At 37.9% G+C, this 19,764-nt stretch overlaps 1 protein-coding gene across 2 annotated transcripts in view; it reads left to right on the top strand.

Annotated features, from left to right (window-relative positions):
- The first annotated feature begins 297 nt into the window (after positions 1 to 297).
- The window catches only part of PTPN21 (protein tyrosine phosphatase non-receptor type 21), a 46,971-nt gene continuing 27,504 nt past the window's right edge, over positions 298 to 19,764 (top strand). For both annotated transcript variants that reach the window (XM_069858645.1, XM_069858644.1), the window contains exons 1-4: positions 298 to 733; positions 3,808 to 4,182; positions 15,834 to 16,003; positions 17,652 to 17,749. In XM_069858645.1, coding sequence (XP_069714746.1) covers positions 4,003 to 4,182; positions 15,834 to 16,003; positions 17,652 to 17,749 — 448 coding nt within the window. In that variant the 5' untranslated portion in view covers positions 298 to 733; positions 3,808 to 4,002. The remainder of the gene's footprint in view (positions 734 to 3,807; positions 4,183 to 15,833; positions 16,004 to 17,651; positions 17,750 to 19,764) is intronic.

The following is a 19,764-nucleotide window of genomic DNA, read 5'->3' as shown; positions in this document are numbered from 1 at the left end:
AAATATTTCCAAGCTGTGTGAAAGTAAGAGAGACAGAATTTTTTTTTTTTTTGGTATAAGATTTGCCTTAATTGGAAAGGCTTAAAATAAATGATCATATGATTTTAAAAAAGCAAGGATTGCCTGGTATTCGTTGTAACCCCTATTTCTGTAACGCCCCTGTAGCCAGAGAAGCAGCTGTTCATTGCTGACATTCTCCCTGCCAGGCATTCCAACTCTCTGAGGTAATGGGCTGCAAGCATACGGGGCTTCGCTTTAATTCTTTCAGCGTATCCTTCCGCATGGATAGAGCGAGGGGAACGCCTCCAGGAAAAGAAATTAAATGCACACACAGAGAGGCACACAGAGACGGGCTATTTGAAAATATTCCTGAGAAGGCAATTTGTGCTCATGCAGTGCAGTGTCACATGAAAGAGGCTGCCTGAAGTGCTGGCTGGCACAAGTTTATTTGGTTGTAATATTTTCTTCCACCCCCAGCTCTTTACCCAGTGGAATGATATCCAGAGCAAGTTTTTTGAGACAGGAAGTGAGGAATGTTTTCACTATGAGTGATCTGAGAAGAAGGTGGCTTAGACGAGAGAGCAGCTGTTTTGGACAAGAGGAACACAGTAAGTCTGTTCCCGAGGAATACAGATGAGATGGCTCTGGGAGAAAAAGTCTTGGAGCTCTGTGTCTTTTTTTGCGGTTAAACGTATGTGAAAGGAGACTTGTCGTCTTTGGATCGCTGCAAAAGGTAAGGGGAAAACAGCAGGCACAGTACAAAAATAGAGTCTCATCATCTCTGCTCTGTACTGTAAGGCTGAGGTGTTTCAAGCATTTACTTTTTGAAAAGGGAAGGCTACAGAAATGTGCTTCTGGAGGGAGGGGAGGTTTGAGATGTGTAGTTATTGCTGCTCTTTCAGTCCAAGAGTCATGTCAAAGACTAACTGGTAAAACAAGGGGAGGGTGGAGTGTTCCGGGTTTTTTTGGCTCTCCAAATAATTCTGAAACAAACATATTTATTTTAAGCATTTTAAATAATAGGAATCTTTTCCAGTGTTACATATTGCAGTTTTATTTTGCACGCTGACATTTGCGCAGGCTGTTTAAAAAAATCTTTACAAAGTGGAATCCTAATTTTTGAGGGGAGTGTGGGAGGTGCAGGTAAAGGAGAAAGGTACCACGGTGCTCAAGAACTGTGTCAGTCATGGACATGTTGCTGAAATTCTAATATAACATTTTTGAAACTACATGTTTGTGTTGAAATATAAATGTACAAAGACTGGTCACTAAAGACATTTTTAGCTGTTGTGTGAAAATTCCGGGCTCGCTAAATAAAGGCTTGTTATTGCAGAGGTCACCAACTGGATTTGTACCTCCTGGCGATATGTCGTTCCTTTTTGCTAAAGTAGCTTTGTAACAATGCAGATATGTCCAAATTTAAGGTAATGCAGAAAGCAAATATGAGAGCACTTAGGATAGCAGAATGCACAGCTGTGTTTTTGAGAAGTAGACATGGCTAGCAGTAGAAGTTACTAAACGATAACTCAGTGTTATTAATCAAATTTACTTTTATTCTATAATGTTAATTTATTGTATGCCAGAAGTTATTTTTCTGGAGTTGGTTTTTGTGACATGGACTGCAAGTTAATTACTTAAGTCTTCCTTACTATAAATGTTTTTTCAAAAGTAATGAAGGTTGTCAGACATCTACTGAGTTAAAATTAGGGACGTTTAGGGTAAAGGCTCAGTAGAGCAATAAATACAAACAGCAGATCTTAACCTGAAGAGCACTCCTGGTACGTTCTGAAAATTTTGCTCTAAACTTCCTTTCTATGCTTGCAAGGCTACCCATCAGCATAGCAAAATAACTGAAAGTCCTGAAACTGCCTCGTGTCAGCATTAGGTGGTCTGGGAATTTCACTTGTCAGGTTAGACTCTGGTTAGTGATTTCTTTTTTTTTTTTTTTCCCGTGCCCTTAGAGTACTTTGCTAATGCCCTGTTGGGGACGTAGGAATTTGAATGTCTTTCATGATGATACTACACAATAACCAAGATTAAAACAGCACCGCACTTCTGACTGCAGCTTTCAAAAACATGAGTAAGTTGTTTTTTCTCACTGCTGTAGCACTGAAGAAAGTGCGTAACTGTGCACAGAATGTATTGGAAAACAGGCCCCAGGGACGTGAGCGGAGGTCAGTCAGCCAAAAGTTTCTCTGCCAGGAATAAACCCTGTGTGAGATTCTGCTGGCAGTGGGCAGGAAACTAAAAGCTTCTGTCTGTAGAGCATTCCCTGCATGCTGCTCTGGGGAGGCAGGATTTGGAGGATCAAAGTGCAGCACGAGTAATCGAGTGAGGAGTCCCTGCATATCCCTAAATTTTTCAGGAAAAACTGTTGCTATCTGTTGTTATTTATTCTAGAACCGCATCCAAAAAATAATTTAGTGTCTAGGTCAGTTTTTTTTTTTTCATTTGATTAAGATTTTAGGTGGTTATCTGTTGAGGATGGGGATTGCATAGGCTGGTAGAACTGCTTGTGGATTTCTAGAAACGTGGTCATGAAAGATGCTTATGGTCATTCTTGGGCGTAGGGTTGCAAAGATGTCATTGAGGAAAAATGCTGTGCTACCTCCTCCTTTTCCCTGTTTTAGGCCATTAGCATCTTTCCACCTCCGTTTCTTCTTTGCTGTGCTACTTACAAGGTGGTAGGGAGCCCAATGTGATATTTGCAGCCTGAAGAGTTTGTGGTTGTGTTGAATAACATGAAATTTCTCAGTGTGTATTTAAATGCACAAGTAGTATGTGACTAACTATTTGTTTATAGTTATACCTTCGAGTTAAAAATGGGAGTGCTAGGAAGGCTCCTTCTTCTGATTCCTTCACTCCAAATAAATGCATATTGTAATATTATTATTGTCTGATATTGTCTTCAGAAATAACACTCCACCTCCTAAATCATGCCACTAACACAGACCAGCCTGAGAAAAAAAAACCCTGTAGGTGGTTGTTTTCTTCTCCCTTGCCGGCAGTGCAGGTGCCACCAGAGGCTCTGCCTGGGCAGAGCTTCCCCAGGGCAACAGCGGAGAACAAGGACTGGGGGGCCACCCCCGTGCCACCCCCCTGCTTAGCCAGGAAAATCTTTTTTTTTTCTGAGGGAAAATTAGAAAAGAAGTGGTTCTCAATTCACCTGCCGTCTCAGACAGAGCGTAACCTGAAACATCACACAGAAGTCAAACATAAAGAATAATACAGGTGGCTGTAATGCGGGGAAAATTAGAGGAATTGGATTTTAATTATCTGGTAGGAAATGGCCAAGGTGTGAGCTTCAATGTCTTCCTGCCTCGTTTGTGGTTTTTTTTTTTTTTTTTTTTTTGCTTAACTGTTTAAGGGCTTGTTTTTGTGCTTAATCCGACAGATAGCAGCTGAGGCTGCACAGCTGCTCTGAAAAACAAGTCAGGTTGCTGGGTTTGCTCATAGAGAAAACAGCTTTGTTCATTATTAGAAATACCTTAGGCAACCTGGACTTCATAGAGGTATTTTCTCAGTTTAGAAATACTTATTTTAAGACATTGCAGCCACCTTTGATTAAGAATCACTCTTGTGAGTTTAAAAAAAAAATTGCCAAAGACCCGTGTCGTCTGTGGAAAAACCAGAAACTCTGGTACTCGTTTCATTATTTGAATGCATAACAGCTCTGCATTTTGGAAAAATAGACTGATTATTTAGATTTAGAAAAAATGTACATGCTATTTTTCCCATATTACCATTCCCCTTTCAAAGGGTTTCTGATTCTTGTATTTATTCTCTTTCTGTTTTGCTTCTTACTAGGATTCCAGCAGATGCCTCTTCTACTTGTCTCTTGGTGGAAAACTTGCCTGTCTTTAATGGATACTGCTGCTGCTGGTTGATCTCTGGAGACTTTACAGCTCCTTACCTTTTGAGAGGAGATAGCCACTTGTCCCCTCTCAAGGCCCCTGTGGGAGAGGCTATTTATCAGTAACCATCTGTGGGGGAAAAAAGAAGATGCCTCTACCTTTTGGGTTAAAATTGAAAAGAACTCGACGTTACACAGTATCCAGCAAGAGCTGCTTGGTGGCTCGTATCCAGCTGTTGAACAATGAATTTGTGGAGTTCACGCTATCGGTGGAAAGCACAGGCCAGGAAAGTCTGGAAGCAGTAGCTCAGAGGCTTGAATTGCGGGAGGTAAGCAAACTGTCCAGTGAAGGCGTGATTTTTGTCTCTGGTGCTAGGTGACCTATGCGGCAAATCCTTATCGTTTGAAAAAAAAAAAGTCTATTTGATGTTTTGGGCTGATGAAATGGGAAAGGAGGTTGTAACAGAGACTAGCGGTAGACCTCTGCAGACAGTCCTGAAAAGAAAGGGGTGAAAAATGATGCTTAAACCACTAATATTAGCAGAAAAAAAAGAAAGAAAAAAAAATCGCATAATCTGCCTCTCTGATCACTGCAGAAGCAAATGTTTGTATTGTATTACCAGTAATTTCATGGTGGGCAAAGATAAATGACCTTAGATTTGACGTATGCTAAAAGCAAGCATTACCATGGCTCGGCTGACTTTTAGGAGCTTGTTCAGTTGCACTAAAATGTAAGTTTAAGCTCCAACAGCTATCCTGTGTTCCTCTCATTTCTTCACATTCTGATCTTGATGGAGACATGGTTTGCTCCAAAACAGTTGCAAAACTTACATTACCGAGCAAGGAAATCCCCAAGAGGAGGATGTGAAAGAAGTGGCAGAGAGTAGAAGCTTAGCGTGATAAACAAAGAAACTGCTTTTTAAAGCTGCCAGTGCTGAAAATGCTGTTTAAAACCACCCAGAAAGCAACACCAAAAAAATATTCTGTCTAAGGAATGTGATTAAGAATTGCTGGGAGATTTGAGGTGACCTTTTAGCTAAGGATATAAAAGAGAGTGTTATTTGTGTGCATGTATTTCTTTCTCACGGATTAGTGCTGTGAAAAGAACCTAAAGTGCAAAACCTGATAAGTGTACCAGCGACCAACTATTCATATTGCTTGTTCAAATACCACAAACATGTTTACAGACACTGTCCTGGAGCAAGCATACAGTCATTTAGATTGAATGCTGGCTTCTTGAGGAGGTGTGGTTTGTGCTAGTTAAATCTGTATGTGTGTGTGCAACCTGCCTTTTCCCTCAAATATCTCTTACTTGATGTTTTGAAGGATCCTTTCACAACTGATATTTACTCTTCTCCCACAACTTTAGAGGTTATTCATACATTTCCTATATTAAGTCAACTACTTAAATGCTGAGCTGTGAAATGTTGTTTACAGAAATCTGCATAATTACCAACGTATGAACCAATGTCATTGTTTTATAATTTTGTTAAACACAAGTGGATTTGATTGCAGTACTTGAATGCAGCACAAACACTTTTGGGAAGTGGAAGAGAGAAAACTTCTCGTAAAAGTCTTGTGTTGCTAGCATTGCTCTCAAAAAGATGCCTTTACTCTGTTACGTGGTCTGTCATATAATGGTGTTTTGAATATGGGATTCAAATACAGGATAAAACCCTTAGACTTAGGTAACTGAAATAAGAGTAATTGTGAAAATAATTGTTGGCGTGATTTTTTGAAATGTTACATTTTCATTGTCATACAATGGCAATTGCTTATAACTTTGCTCAAATATTGAGCAAATAAATTTAAGACTCAGTCCTGCAAACACTTAATGGTGTATATAGCTTGCATTACTGTAGGATTTCTCAGGAGCAAGTGCTATTTACTATCAGTTGTTTTCAGAGATTTTTTTTTTTGTCTGTTTGGAGAATAATAAATAAATTAAATAGATGTGAATCCATTAATCTCTGTTTGTTTACTGTGGCTGCTTTCAATCCCAATATGCATTCTCCAAGTATTTTTTTTAGTGTACAGAGATTTTTGAAAAATCCAATTCTGTACAAGGTGACACAGGCCCATGTCAGGTGGAACACAGGTAGTTCCACCTGAACATGAGGAAAAACTTCTTTACTGGGGAGGTGATGGAGCACTGGAACAGGCTGCCCAGGAAGGTTGTGGAGTCTCTTTCTCTGGAGATATTCAAAACCTGCCTGGATGTGTTCCTGTGCAACCTGCTGTGGGTAAACCTGCTTTTGCAGGTTTTTTGGATGATCTCCAGACGTCCCTTCCAACCCCAACCATTCTGTGATTCTATGACTTCTTTTTATCTTGCTCCTTCTAGCAAAGGGAGAATCTAAATTCTCTCGTGGCCACAGTGTTTACTTACAACACATCAGATATCATGTATGTAGAATTCAGTTATTGCTGTGTTTGAATGGAGTTTGTCAATATTATATGTCTACTTTCAGATGTCCTTGCTAAGTCAACAGAACTAGAAATTAAAGAATTTAACTATATTTGGTTTGCAAAACACAGTGGCTTTTTCTTACTGAATGATGACTGCTAGCTTTTATTGAACTATGCAGGTTTTTCCAGCTATTCTTCATTATCTCTTTCTTTGGAGCTACTCGTAAAAATCTGTTTTAAATGGCAGTTCCCTCAATTAAGAGTCATATATCAGTCTAAAAGAGTTGGCAGAACCCTATTGAACTCTGAGCAGATTCCTTCAGTCATGCATTCTTGCATGGATTATTTTGGCAGGAAAATGTGTTGCAGTAAAAGGGAATGGAAAGTAGGGATATAAATTACTTTACAGAGCTTGCATTCAGAAAATGTTGTTTTGCCTTTAAATAGTCACATTTGCCAAGGAGATACTGGATCATTCCTGACTGCTTGCTTAGCTGAAAGTTTTCAGGAAGAAAATTTTGCTCAGTGCTTTGCTTCAATCTGCAAAACCAACATTGGGCCTTGATACTGTAAAATACTAAATACTTTCTGTAAGCCGTTGCATATCGTTAATGCACTAAGCACCGTTAAAGCATGAGTGTAAATACAAGATGTTAAACATGGAAGTATGTCTGTTTATTTGAGTCCTATGACTTAATGTAGTTATGAAAACCAAAACATCAGTTTTGGATAATTATAGATGGGCACATTACATAACATATACAATATGTTATGACCTGCAGTTCCCATGCTTCTTGAAAACAGTTTACTGCAGGAGGTAAGAGGGAAATCTCTACCTTTTTACACATCAAATGCTAAAATTTCTAAATGTCTCTTCAGTGTAGTCTGTAACAACTGAATTTGGGCGGTGAATTGAATGGCTTATTTATAATGCTGTGCCTTCTTTTTAAGATATTTCTTTTAAAAGATCTTTATGTAGTTGAGAAGTCTTCAAATTATGCTTTGTGTGGCTAAACACTGTTTTTCTTTTCATTTTCTAGTTAATGCTTCTCAGTTTCCAAATTGTATACTAGTATGGACACTTAGAGTTTAGGAAGTCTTAAGTAAGACAGTAAGACAAGTAAGTCTTAGGACAATTTTATTTTTTACTGAATGATAGGCTTTACAAAAAGGTGAAATGAATGCATTAAACTAAGAAGAAAATCTTCTGGTATTGACAGAATGCAACTCGTCAGCAATCAGGTATGTGATCCAGCTATCAAACTGAGAAGCTGGGGAAAGAAGCCAAGAGGAACAATGAACATAAGTACGCACTCTTTGTAGTGCAACATTTGTAGTGTGGTCTTTTATCCTGTGAGAGAACTGTAACCCAATTTGATTTATGCAAAAAGCTGAATTTGTTGCAGAAAACCATTCAGGAATTACAAGTTTTGAAAAAACTGCTGAGAGCTCTGATTTTTAACTACCATAAAATTGTGTGCAACTGCTGAACTTGTATCTGGTGCATGAGTGTATAGGAATGGGTTTTTTAAATGCTAATACAGGTATTTATAGGATGTTTGGCAGGAGATGTTACAACTGATTTGCCTCTCTCGCTGGATTGTCGTTTATTTCTGTTTTCTGCTACCACTTCTAAACAAGGGGACAAATGCTGTTACTGTACACAAGCAGAGTCTGACTCAAATGCAGATATGTTGCAGAGATTTGGGCCCAAATTCAAGAACTAATGCTAGGGAAATTCTGTGGAGAGTGTGTTGTGCGTATGCAAGTTCCTGTGTTTGTTTTGGACATGAACAGGAAAGAAAGAGTCAAGGTTATCCGGCTCCTGAATAACTTTGAAGTTCTGAAACAGTGCTTCAGAAATGCTGGAAGTATGCAATAAAACTTCTCTGAGTTCTGAAGTATCACCTCTTGTTTGAAGAAAACCCATAAAATACCTTTAATTCAATGTGGAGGTTTCTTAAATGTGTTCTGCATACACAAAGAAATGTTTTTAAAATAAGACCAATACAACCATAAATACTCTTGCCTGTATATGTACCAGTAAACATTGACTGGCAAATAAAACTAGGCTGAGTTATGACACAGGGGTCACTAATATAATTATTTCTATGCCTTGCATGAAAGTCTGACAAAATTTTAGCTAATGCTTAGAGAAATAAAAGGAGAAGCAGTGCTCATAGTTGAACTGCTGTGGTTGCCTCTCTGAACCGAACTTTCCTTAAAATTAAGGAAGGAGAAATTGTCATGGATAAAGGTATATAAAAATGCAGACCTTCAGTGTGTAATTTAATTAATTTAGAAGATGCTAATTTATTGACAAACAAACTTGACTTCATCTAAAACATGTATTAATTATAAATGTGCTATAATTGTAATTTAGAAGCCAAGATAAATTGAAGGACAGAGCACTTAGCTACAAATCAGCAGTTGCATTGGTGAAATTATTGTAGTTCTTCCTTCTTCCAAAGGAAAAAAAGCTATACATTCAGGTACAGGATTTGCACCTGGTGTTTTTACAGTGAGCAACACAAAAGCAAGGTATGAGAGCGATAGTGGCCACTAGGAAGCCTTGCCCCTGGTTTCTTTAGCTTTTTTATAAAGCTAGGTCAGAATTCGAACATACCTCTTAATTGTATTGTTTCACTGTCACAATGTTTGCAAATTACTGTGTAGTTTTACACTAATTTTGACAGAAGAGTTGTGGGTTTTTTATTTCTGAAGGAAAGACATTAGTTTATGTTTAGTATTTTTAGACTACTTTGAAATTTTGCTTTTCTCTGTTGTAAAGCAACCAGAATTTAAGCCTCTGGTGAATGGGAGCATGATACTTATTTTAATGTCAGTGCTGTTTAAGGTGTGAGTCAAAAGCAGATGAGCAAGTCCAGCTTTCTCGGAGCCTTGGTCAGCAGTGGGAAAAAGTAACACAGCTCAAAAAAACCCAGTTTGTTTCTGCATTTCTTGCTGATTGATAACTGATCTGTTTTTGCAAGTGGTTAAAATGTGTCATGATGGGATATAATATCTTCTATGCACTGTGAAGATATTGTTCTTTACCTTGTGAATTAGCAGGTTTACCTTCGTCTGACATAGTGATGAGTAGAAGCTGCCTCACCTGTCAAAAGACCTTTTAGTCAAGATATTTGAAGGGTGCAAAACAGAGTGTGTTGTGATTCGTGCAGTGTTTTAATTTGAATAAATTAGAATAAGTCAGATTACCTTGCAAAATATTGATTTGGCTTGTTTATTTCTTATCCCTTCTGTTTTGCATTAAGCTCTAGTTGGCTATTGCTTTATTTCAATAGCATTTGTGAAACCCATATTGGAATAGCTAGTAGTGGGGTGTTGGAAAAAAAAACGTTTACGTTGTGAAAGAACTAAGATTGAAGACCAAATTCTTTCTGTGTTCATACAGCTACCCTGCTAAATTCTCCCTCCTGCAGTTAGAGTTGAAGATCTTGTCAGGACTAGAACAACAAAAATAGAATAAGCAAAAGTACCCTGAAATTAAGAGCTCCAGGATGGGGAAGAGGGTGGGATTTTTATGAGGCTAGCCAGCGGTCTTCCTTTTTCTGCAAGAATTGGTCATGGCAGTTTGTAGAGGAGTGCAGCTTTCCACTCAGTGGCTGGTACGTGGCAAGACTCACAGTTTTTTTTTTCTCCACTGCTTCCACAAAGTCTTGGTTCTTGTACACTGAGCAGTCCAAGCTGCTCCAAATCCTTTCTCCTCTGGAGACAGGAAAGATTTGTGGAGGAGATTGTCTGCTGTGATGAGAGTGGAGTTGCTGGAAAATTTTCAGGACCTCCTGCCTTCTTCTGTAGTTCTTAACATTGCATGTATGGTAAAGCTTTCATTTGGTATCTGGCAGTTGTGCATAGTACAACATTATTGAGCCAGTTCTCCTGCATGCAGTTTATTTAAACTGTGATATCCTGATGGCAGGAGCTGTTTTGTGTCCAAGCATATAATAAAACTAGATGCAGTGGAGCCTTTGGGTTAACTAGGATTTTGTAAGTACAACCGCAGTGCTTATCCTTCAATAATTAGAAGGTGTTTTCAGCACTCTGCATTTTATTGGTATCTACAAGTGTAAAAGAGGAAAATTCTTCTGCAAACCCTGTTACTGTTTTGTTTCTTATAGTTTCTTGCCTCACATCTTAGAATGGTGACAGGTCACTGTACCCTTGAGGCAGGGGGCAGATTGTATTAATTAGAAGGCACTGTACTAACAATTACAAAACAATTATTTTTTTCCAATCTATTTGTAATCTGTGAGATATTGTGTAAGATTTATAATATAGGATATGGAAATTACCTGGGAAATGTATAATAAAATATGTAAATTCAAAGTAAACTTTGGACCCTGCTAAGGCTCAGTGGAATGTGTGGTGAAGTCTGCGTGTCCTCCCTGCTTCCATCCACAAAAAATGGTTGTAATTTTTTGCCTTCAGTCTGCGAGTTTATAGAGAATGATTTTTTTCCATTTTTCTTTTTTTTTTTCTTAAAGATGGCAGCAATGGAATTGTGTCCATATCATTAGGGACATAACTTTTTCTGATACATTGCCAAAAAATGGAAGGCACGGTTGAGTCTGGGGGTCATAATAGATGCTGTTAAGCTCAGGTGAGAAGATGACACACATTTGATATCTAGTATATACACTTGTGATCTCTATTTCTTTTCTAGATATTGTAAACTGTGACCAAAATAAACCCTGGGAGTCTATATTAAAACTTTTTTTGTACTGCTAATCAGAATAACAGGTATATAAAAACTGTGTTTAGATTCGAGCCAAAGTGTAATAATGTTAGGGATGAGGCTGATCCACAGTAAAGAAAATAAACTGAAATGCAGCAATTATTGTAGCTAACTTATACCAGGCAATTCGTACAAGGAAGAAGGATTACATCATTGATTGAATTTCAAATTACAAAGTGGGTGAGGAACAGCAAAGTTTGCTCAATAGATGTGGAAAATGATGAGAATTTTCAAATTTAAAGCTCAGTTTTTAATGGGTTTGTAAAGGATAACATTTAATTTACATCAAATAATTCCTCAGTAAGCTGTTTGTCTTTGTCAGCACCAGTTCTCTAGCAACACAGAACCATGAGTTGGAAGGGACCTCTGAGGGCTGCATGATCCCACCCTTTGCTCAGGAAGGCCAGCTTAGACGAAGTGGCTCAGGCACTGCCTGGTTGAGTTTCAGTGCCTCCAAGGACGGAGATTTGACACGTCTTTGCGCTAACTGTTCCAGTGTCTGGCTAGTCCTGTTGTGAATTTTTTTTCCTAATCTAATTGGAATTTCCCATGTTGCAGCTTGTGCCCAATGCTTTTCATACTTGCAGTGAGCACTTCCAAGAAGAGTCTGGCTCGATCTTCTCCGTACCCTGCTCTTAGGAAACTGAAGTCCACTGTAAGATTTTACTTTAGTCTCTTCTTAATACTGATCAGCCTCACTTCTCTGATCCTTCTCATACATAGAATCATGGAATAGTTTGGGCTGAAAGGGACCTTAAAGATCTTCTAGCTCCAATATGGTAGAAGATATGATATAGTGACCTACAGTAATGTAGTTTTGTGGCACTCATACGTGATGAAGCTTCTTTGCTTTGCTTAGGGAATGTGGGTGACTTCACATATGAAGTCACTTCACTCCCACCAACTAGTGTGTTGCAGTACTGGGTTAGACTTCTGGTACTTTTGCATTCAGTTTAACTTTTATTCAGAAATGCTTACTGTTTCTGTCTGTAGTGACAGAAAGGAGCTAGGTAGAAAGCAACTGCGCAGAATTCATGTATTCTTTTTATTTCTACTTGATTTTCTTTAAAAGGGTTGGGTCATGAATAAGTCACTAAAGTCAAAATACATGTATTGGTATTAATGATTTAACATATTTTAAGAATTATGTCATGACATTCATTTTAGAATTAGGTGTTGTCCTGAGCTTCTAATAATAAAATGTATTAGCAAAGAATAAAAATGGATTCTATTTTAATCAGTGTGACTATTCCAGGGTGCGTAAGCTCCTCTGAAAACTCACAGGATCAAATTGTGCCCTTGAAGTCGTGAAAGGTTTGCATACAAGTTAGAAGACAGGGGCTGGTCCATAGTGTTTTGCTTGGCTTTCATTTTGTTTTTCATAGTCCAGATTGGAGGAGTTTGTAAGGGAAATAATATGGCAGAAAAATCATGTTTAAAGATATGCTGAATTCCAGAGAATATTTTAAAATGCAGAAACATTTTTCTTGGTCTGCTGTGCCAGTCACTGTATGGAGGCAAGAAAAAGCAGTCAGTGTTTTAAAGAAATAGACCAGTTCAAGTGGTCATTGTGCCTTAAAATCAGGCTGTACATTCAGTTTTGACTTCAGGGTGTAGAACTAGGAGTATCTTACCTCAGAGAGTTTGAAACAGTTGCATTGGTGACAGAAGTTTGTGCTTTTCCTCCCCTTTCTATTACACACCTGTGCTTCTTTGAGGCTTAAATACACCGAAGCTGCAAATTGAAGTTATTTAAACAGTTGTTTAGAAATTTTTGCCTACATTTTCAGTTGGTTTCCATTTGTGTCATATCTTTTATAGGAGACTTTCAGCTTTGTTGGCATGCTTCTGCAATTCTGTAGCTGTTACCCTTCCATGTCAGCCTCTGCCTTGGCCTCTGCTCTGCCCCAGAAGGTTGTGGTTCGATGTTCCAGATCCACACTTGGCTCAGGGCTGTTGGGCAGATGGACTGCGTCAGCACGCCAGGCTTTCTTTGCTGAGCTCTTCCTAGCAAGTGAGATCAAGTAGCTCATGGCTCACAGTTTGACTTTAACTGTTACTCTTATTTTTTTGGTCCTCTGGTTTACTTGCCATCTTTCATTATATATGTATTGCATTTATCACACTCAGAAGTTACAGGGTGTCAGCATCACAGTCTGATTTCAGCTCTTGTGTCTGTACGTGTGGTGGTAACAGTTTTGTAGCGAAAGAGAAATATACCTTTCTACATGCATTCCTTTCTTCATTCAGTCTGCAGGAAGGACTGAGCAGTAGTCATTCAGTTAATTTTATCCATTTCAGTGTGTGCCATTGCAGTGAACATAATAATTCTTTCTTAATGGAGTTCGTGTGGTACGACTTTTATAGTTCCTAACATCTTATGGAATCTTAAGGTACTGTCTTGTCAATATCCTTGTGGGGTGATAGAGGTTACTGTACACTGTCTTATGGCTGGGGAACTGAAGCACAGGAATATAGGCAAATGTTGTCAAAGGTATCAATAAACTTTCTGCACCTGGACTGAGAAATGTAGAAAATGGTGCCATTTGTAGTATTTGTAATCAGACCCATATTCATTTTGTCATCTTGAAACTGGAAGTATTTATGTCTTTTTAAATTTGACTCTTGGCTCTCAGAAGTGAAGAACACAGTGCCCACCAGTGAAACATTTGTTTTGTAGGATTTGCTGTATGAGAGAGCTCTGCTTCTGATGTGACATGCAGTCTGTTTCTCTACGGTGATCTTTAAACTTTCCCAACCATGAAACTGTTTTTTATATATATCAGTATTTTGCCTTTTCTCCACATCTCGCTGTTCTGAAAAACTTCTTTTCTTCTATGAACAGTTCTAATTTAATTCAGATTTTTTTATAGTACAGCCTGCCTTTTTATCAAATGGAACCAGAGTTGTCTTAGAGTTTGCAGAAAGAATCTTAAGTAAGGTTAAATGCGCAGACATCATCCTAACATTTTCTGATTTTCTGAGTACTGTTTTTTCAATTACATGGCAGCAGTCATTTTAATTTATAGGATTTTTAAAAAAGTATTAGGGGAAAAAAAGCCCATCAAAACTCACCAACGATTACTTAAAATTGTGCTGGTACTAATTTAGGGAGGGGCAAAGAAGTACGTTTTGCTAGTATGCAATGTCAAAGGACCATTATGCCGTAGAATTGGCTCTTATTTTCCATTTTTGCTAATTTCTTGGAGAAAATGGTTTTATGGAATAGGTGGTATTATGAATTTAATGCCACAACTTTACTTTTGTGCCCAAAATTACTCAATGATCTGTGCTGAATATGGAGCATTGACTTCACTGCCGTCTGTGAAGTCTGAGATGTAGCATACCTACCCATGCCGTGGTTCTTAGACGCATAATCAGCCTGTCAGAGCTGTAAGAAATAGACAGAATCCCACGAGGGCAGATGCTTCATCCTGTTTAGACTATAAGAAGATGTATGTTTTTGAATTTTCAGATATGTATATGGGTAAGTTTTCAGAGAAAAGTACTAAAGTGGCCTTTCTCTACTACCAGCTGTCACTTCCCACTGAATTTCACACATATGCTGTGAAGCATCAAAATGCTAGAGCTTCTGAGAAAAAAAAAAGTAAATACTTTATTTGCTAGGTAGACTATTTTCCCAAGTCTAATGTACAGAAACTGTTGATATAAAAAAAAATCATTATTATGAATAGTTCTTCGCTTTATAAAACTTCATCCTTAATTTTGTATGAACTATTTATTTTGTGTGAGTTAAAAATATCTGAAAATATATAAATAAAAGTGTTGGATTAAAAGTGTTGGTATTTCTACCATTTCTACATATAATACTGCGTATAGAGCAAGGACTTGAAGAATTTCCATGTAAATGCCTACAGACATAATAGGCAATTCATAACTTGCCCTTATCTCCTTCCCTCAATTAAAAAACCCCTTGTAATTATGATTTCTAGTTTTGCTATGATAATGACATTAGTGTTTTCCATTCCCCGTCTCTTTGCTGGTCCAGAACAGAAAGAAGTAAGTGCTGCAGGAGAAGATTTTAATCAGTGTAAACCTAGCCGAGAAATTTAAATGTGAATGAGTGGCTCTGCAGTGTGGATTGAGAACTATACTGTGGAGTGATAAAGAAGTATTCTGCTCCAAACTGCTCCTCAGAGGAGATATAATCAAAGTTAGATGTGCTCAAGATGATGTCCAGTGGGCTTTTGGCATTCCAGGGACGGACATTTCTCAGCCGTATAGTGTGCTCTGTTCCAGTGCATGTTGTATTTTGTGTTTTGGCTTGGGCGGGAGTTGCCTGCTCAGGCAAGGTAGCTTGATGCTGTACCTGGTCATTTTTGTGCCATACACGTGCTTTAATGAGTTTGTCTTTGACTGACAACTGTCCTGTGCTTTTTTGTCCTTCAGCATCCTGCGTGAGCCTGCCACTTCCCCAGAGAAGCCATACTTTGCTCTCCTTATGTCCAATGTCATTTTCTATTTGCCTTCCTCCCTTCCCTTAGTTTTGCTGTCACACGTAAAGGCTTACTACTAACATCTGTGAGTTGCCACAGCAGGGTCAGGGACTGTTTGTAAAGAGAGTAGGTTTGGTAATGTTTTAGGTGGGGCACTTTATGTGCGTAGATTCCTTATCTGGAAGTTGTATCTGCTTTTGATATTACATCACTCTCCAGTTCTCTAAGTTTTCAGTAACCCGTAGCCTTAGTCAGTGTTTTAAAACTTCTATTTCTAAGGTGCAAGTCATTAATACAATTTATTTTACCTCGTATCAAAATGTTAACTTCCATCATTGAAATGTGTCTTTTTCAGATTACATATTTCAGTCTGTGGTATTATAATAAGCAGAATCAGCGCAGATGGGTAGATTTGGACAAGCCTCTGAAAAAGCAGCTGGACAAATACGCCTTAGAGCCAACTGTGTATTTTGGAGTAGTGTTCTATGTGCCTACAGTTTCTCAGCTTCAGCAGGAGATTACCAGGTAAACTTTATATGTGTCTATAATTTTGCTTTAAGCATTCTGATATTTATGGTTTATTTAACCATTGACTGCTTTCACCTCTCCCATTTCTATAGAAACGGAAATTTTTACTTTAGACAGAATTTATGTTTGGAGTGTGTATTTATTTCCTCTTTAATATTTCGAATATGTGATAAGCTCAGCAAACAACTAATTTTTTGTGAACTTAGGAATCTATTCAAACCTGTTTTCAGTAATAGGCATAATTGCATGGTCAGACTTCTAATTGTTTTAGTCCCTTCATGTTTTCTCTCTTTTTTTTTTGAAGAGCCATTTGTTGCTTTTGGGGATGTCTATCCTGCACAAAGCCCATGCAGCTTTTAGTGAGCTATGCTTTCCTTTATTTTGCTTTCTGTACTTTCTGTACTTTCTGTACTTTCAGTACAATACATTGGCAAACTACAGGTCAAGCTTCAGCTTGTGATTTTTCTGTGAATCAGTGGAAAATGAAGGTGGATGTTAGCTTTGATATCACCTATCCATTTCTGTTGTGAGTCTGGGGAATTTCCCATAAGCAGTGCTTACTGCAGGGGAAAAATAAAACTAAACATATTTACTGACCAGTTATTCCGATGGGCCTGTACATTGGCTGTAGAGTCTTCATGCGTTTAGTTGTTCTGATTTAATTATATAACAGACAAATGAATGTAAAACCACTAACTGAATTACAGACATATATGGTTATTTCAGAAATATATGCTTGCATTAATTAACCTGTTTAAGCTGGTAACTTCAAGTCCTATTTTGAGTGGGGAGTTGAACCAGATGATCACTTAGAGGTCCTTTCCAGCTTAATTTATTCCGTGGTTACGTACAACTGTATTTATATTATATATTCTGGTGCTAAAACACCTTGCCAGGGACTTTTCCCACTAACTGTAGTGTGAAAGCTCTTCTGGGAGATAAGCTTCCTGGTGCAGACACCGGTGCTGTTATGTATTGGTCACTGTTTGGCAGCTTTAGTTTTTCTTTCATGTGTAATTTCTGAAAGATTATTTTCTTTCTTTCTGAAACTCTGAAACGTTGGGCTTTTTCTCAGCATTTTTAGTGGTTTAAAAAGTCATTCTAGTGGTCTTTTTTCTTTTTTTTTAAAAAAAATCTTGGCTCAGATTCTGTGCTTGTTAGTGTACTAGGAGGCATTAAAGTAAGATAGTATCATGGCGGGGAATTGAATAGTTAAATTGCCTGAAAAAAACTTGGATATTCTTCTCTGGCATTTATTTAAAGAATATGGTGCTTATGCTGGAGCTTTAACAGCAATTTTGCAGTATTGCCTCGTGGAAAGCAGGAATTTATGTGCCAGCCTTAGGCTCAAGTCCTAGAGGATGGTATTTGCTTTGATGTGGAATAGTGAGTCTCTGGATTAGTTTCAGAAATCTGTTGAGATTCTTTATTTTAAGGGGTAGCAGTGTTTGATTCTGCAGTGATATGTGAAAGCCAAGGGAGGAGTTAGTGAAGACCATGAAGCAGTGGGTCTAAGTGATGAGGAAGACAGCCCTTTACGCAAACTGGGGAATGCAGCAAAATAGGAAATGCAGGCATTTTCATCTGCACTCTCTTTTTAAATTAAGAAGTCTGTGTTAGCTTTTCCTTTCTTTTTCCCATGTAGGTATCAGTATTACTTGCAATTAAAGAAAGATATCTTGGAGGGCAACATTCCTTGCACACTGGAGCAAGCAATACATCTGGCTGGGTTAGCTGTTCAGGGTAAGTTGTGCCAATTAGATAATGTTGCAGAAGAAACTTTGGTGATGGATTATCTATTGCACGTTTTCTGTTTGTTGTTTAAAGACCCAGTTCAGTACGTTATGAAAGGCTTGCTCCATAGAACTTCGTCGTAGGGACTGAAGAGGGAGAACAGTGGAATCAGTGGCCCCAGACTTGCTGGTATTTCTGTGCAGCCCTCAGAAGTGTACCTGGGTATCTAACATGTATTTTCAGGAGCTGGGTCTGACTTAGACATCTGAATTCCTTTGGGGCAAAGACTTTAGTCATCTGCTTACATTGACAGATCTGTCATCTATTTCTGTTAATGAAGACTCTACTGTGACATGGTGACAAAAGAAAGAGACATGTTTTAATAAATAAGCAAATTTGAACATGCAGTATTACTTGTATCTTCCACTTTTTCTCCCAATATCCTGACACGTAAGATTATTTCAAGTTAGTGTGCAAGACTGTTAACAATTCCTGTGTTCAAATCACTCCTGAAGATCAATTTCTGTGATACCTACATGAAAATGGCTGCTTTATTTTCCCTAACTGAGGTCAGATGGGATAGAATGTACAGTGGAGAACCACCAGTCCTGTCTGCCTGCACAGATTATGTTCCCTGCTAACATGCTTGTTAGATCTTAAATCTCTCAAAATTAGAGTTTTTAATGACAACAACTTTGTTTACTGTGTTTGTATGTTGCTTCACAGTGAATGCCACTTCAGTATGTATAACAACAATTGCAAATCTGCAAAAATTGAAAGGGACTTAAAATCACTAGCAGTATATACAACTTAGGTTTTTTTGTCTTTTTTTTTAAAATTATATGTGTTGATAGTATCACATTAAAGATGATGGTTATGTTCTTTGAAAATGTAGTTAGTAGGGTGAATTATATTGGTGTCTTGTTTATGTAACAGTGAATCTCTTTAATCCAAGCCAGGATTTAACAATCTTCAGTTGACAAAATCTTGCTTTGTTATTTTCATATCTTTGGACATTTTAAATGTCTCTCTGCTCAGTGAATTGTTTATAGAAAATTTTCAATATAATCCTCTTTCCAGATGGAAAATATTTATCCTTTTAGGTTTCATATTCCTTTTTTAAATCTTATGCGAGGGAGAAACTGTATGTGTTGATTATACTGTGAAAAAAACAACTCAGAAAAAAATGCAGGTTCTTAATAATTGTACTCCGATGACTGAAGTAGCTTCCACCAGGTAGTTTAGTTAATTAGTAGTTGTGGAGTGAACAGAAGCAGTTATTTGCTGTTTCCAGTGAACTGATTTCAAGAATGATCTTTGTTTGAAATAAAGCAGTGTTTAGAACTGGTCTGTTGTAATTATCTCAGGTGCCGCATTTGTGTAGTGTGTCACAAATTTTCCCCTTTCATCATAAATCAGTTGTGTATTATTTGCTAGTGCTTAATACAAAATTGGTTTCTAAATGTCTCTAAAGGTTTACTGTATGGAAGATAATATGTGGTAATGTAAATAGCATCCATATACTTATGGATTGCGTTTATATTTTTTGGGAGCAGCCATTCTATAGACTGCTGTTCCACAGTTTCTCCTTTGAGACTAGTACATAACTTTTCCAGTTTAGACTATTTTATTTCTCTTCTTTGAAATACTGGCTAGTGTTTTTTTCTTTGAAATAGAGAAAGAGGCAAATTCCTTAGATGCCTTTTGGAATAAAACCAAAGCTGTTAAATCCCTTCTGAGCATGGCCTGGTGTCTAGGAAGGTTTCTAGGTCTGAGTGCAGGGAGCTGTAGAAGGCTTCAGAGCTGAAGGAACCAGTGTTCACTGTGCTCCAGCTGCTCCATGCGGTGTTTGAGTCCAGCTGCAAGTTAGAGCAGTCTGCTGGTGCTATACTGCAAATAATAAAGTATCTGACAGGAGAGAGTAAAGAAGATGGAACCAGACTATTCTCAGGCAATGGGCACAAATTGAAATGCAAGAAATTTCATCAAACAGAAAATTTTTCTGTTGAGAGAATGATGAGACA

The sequence above is a fragment of the Phaenicophaeus curvirostris genome, chromosome 5 (assembly GCF_032191515.1).
Source record: "Phaenicophaeus curvirostris isolate KB17595 chromosome 5, BPBGC_Pcur_1.0, whole genome shotgun sequence".
Lineage (NCBI taxonomy): Eukaryota > Metazoa > Chordata > Aves > Cuculiformes > Cuculidae > Phaenicophaeus > Phaenicophaeus curvirostris.
This window is presented reverse-complemented; position numbering and strand designations above follow the sequence as displayed.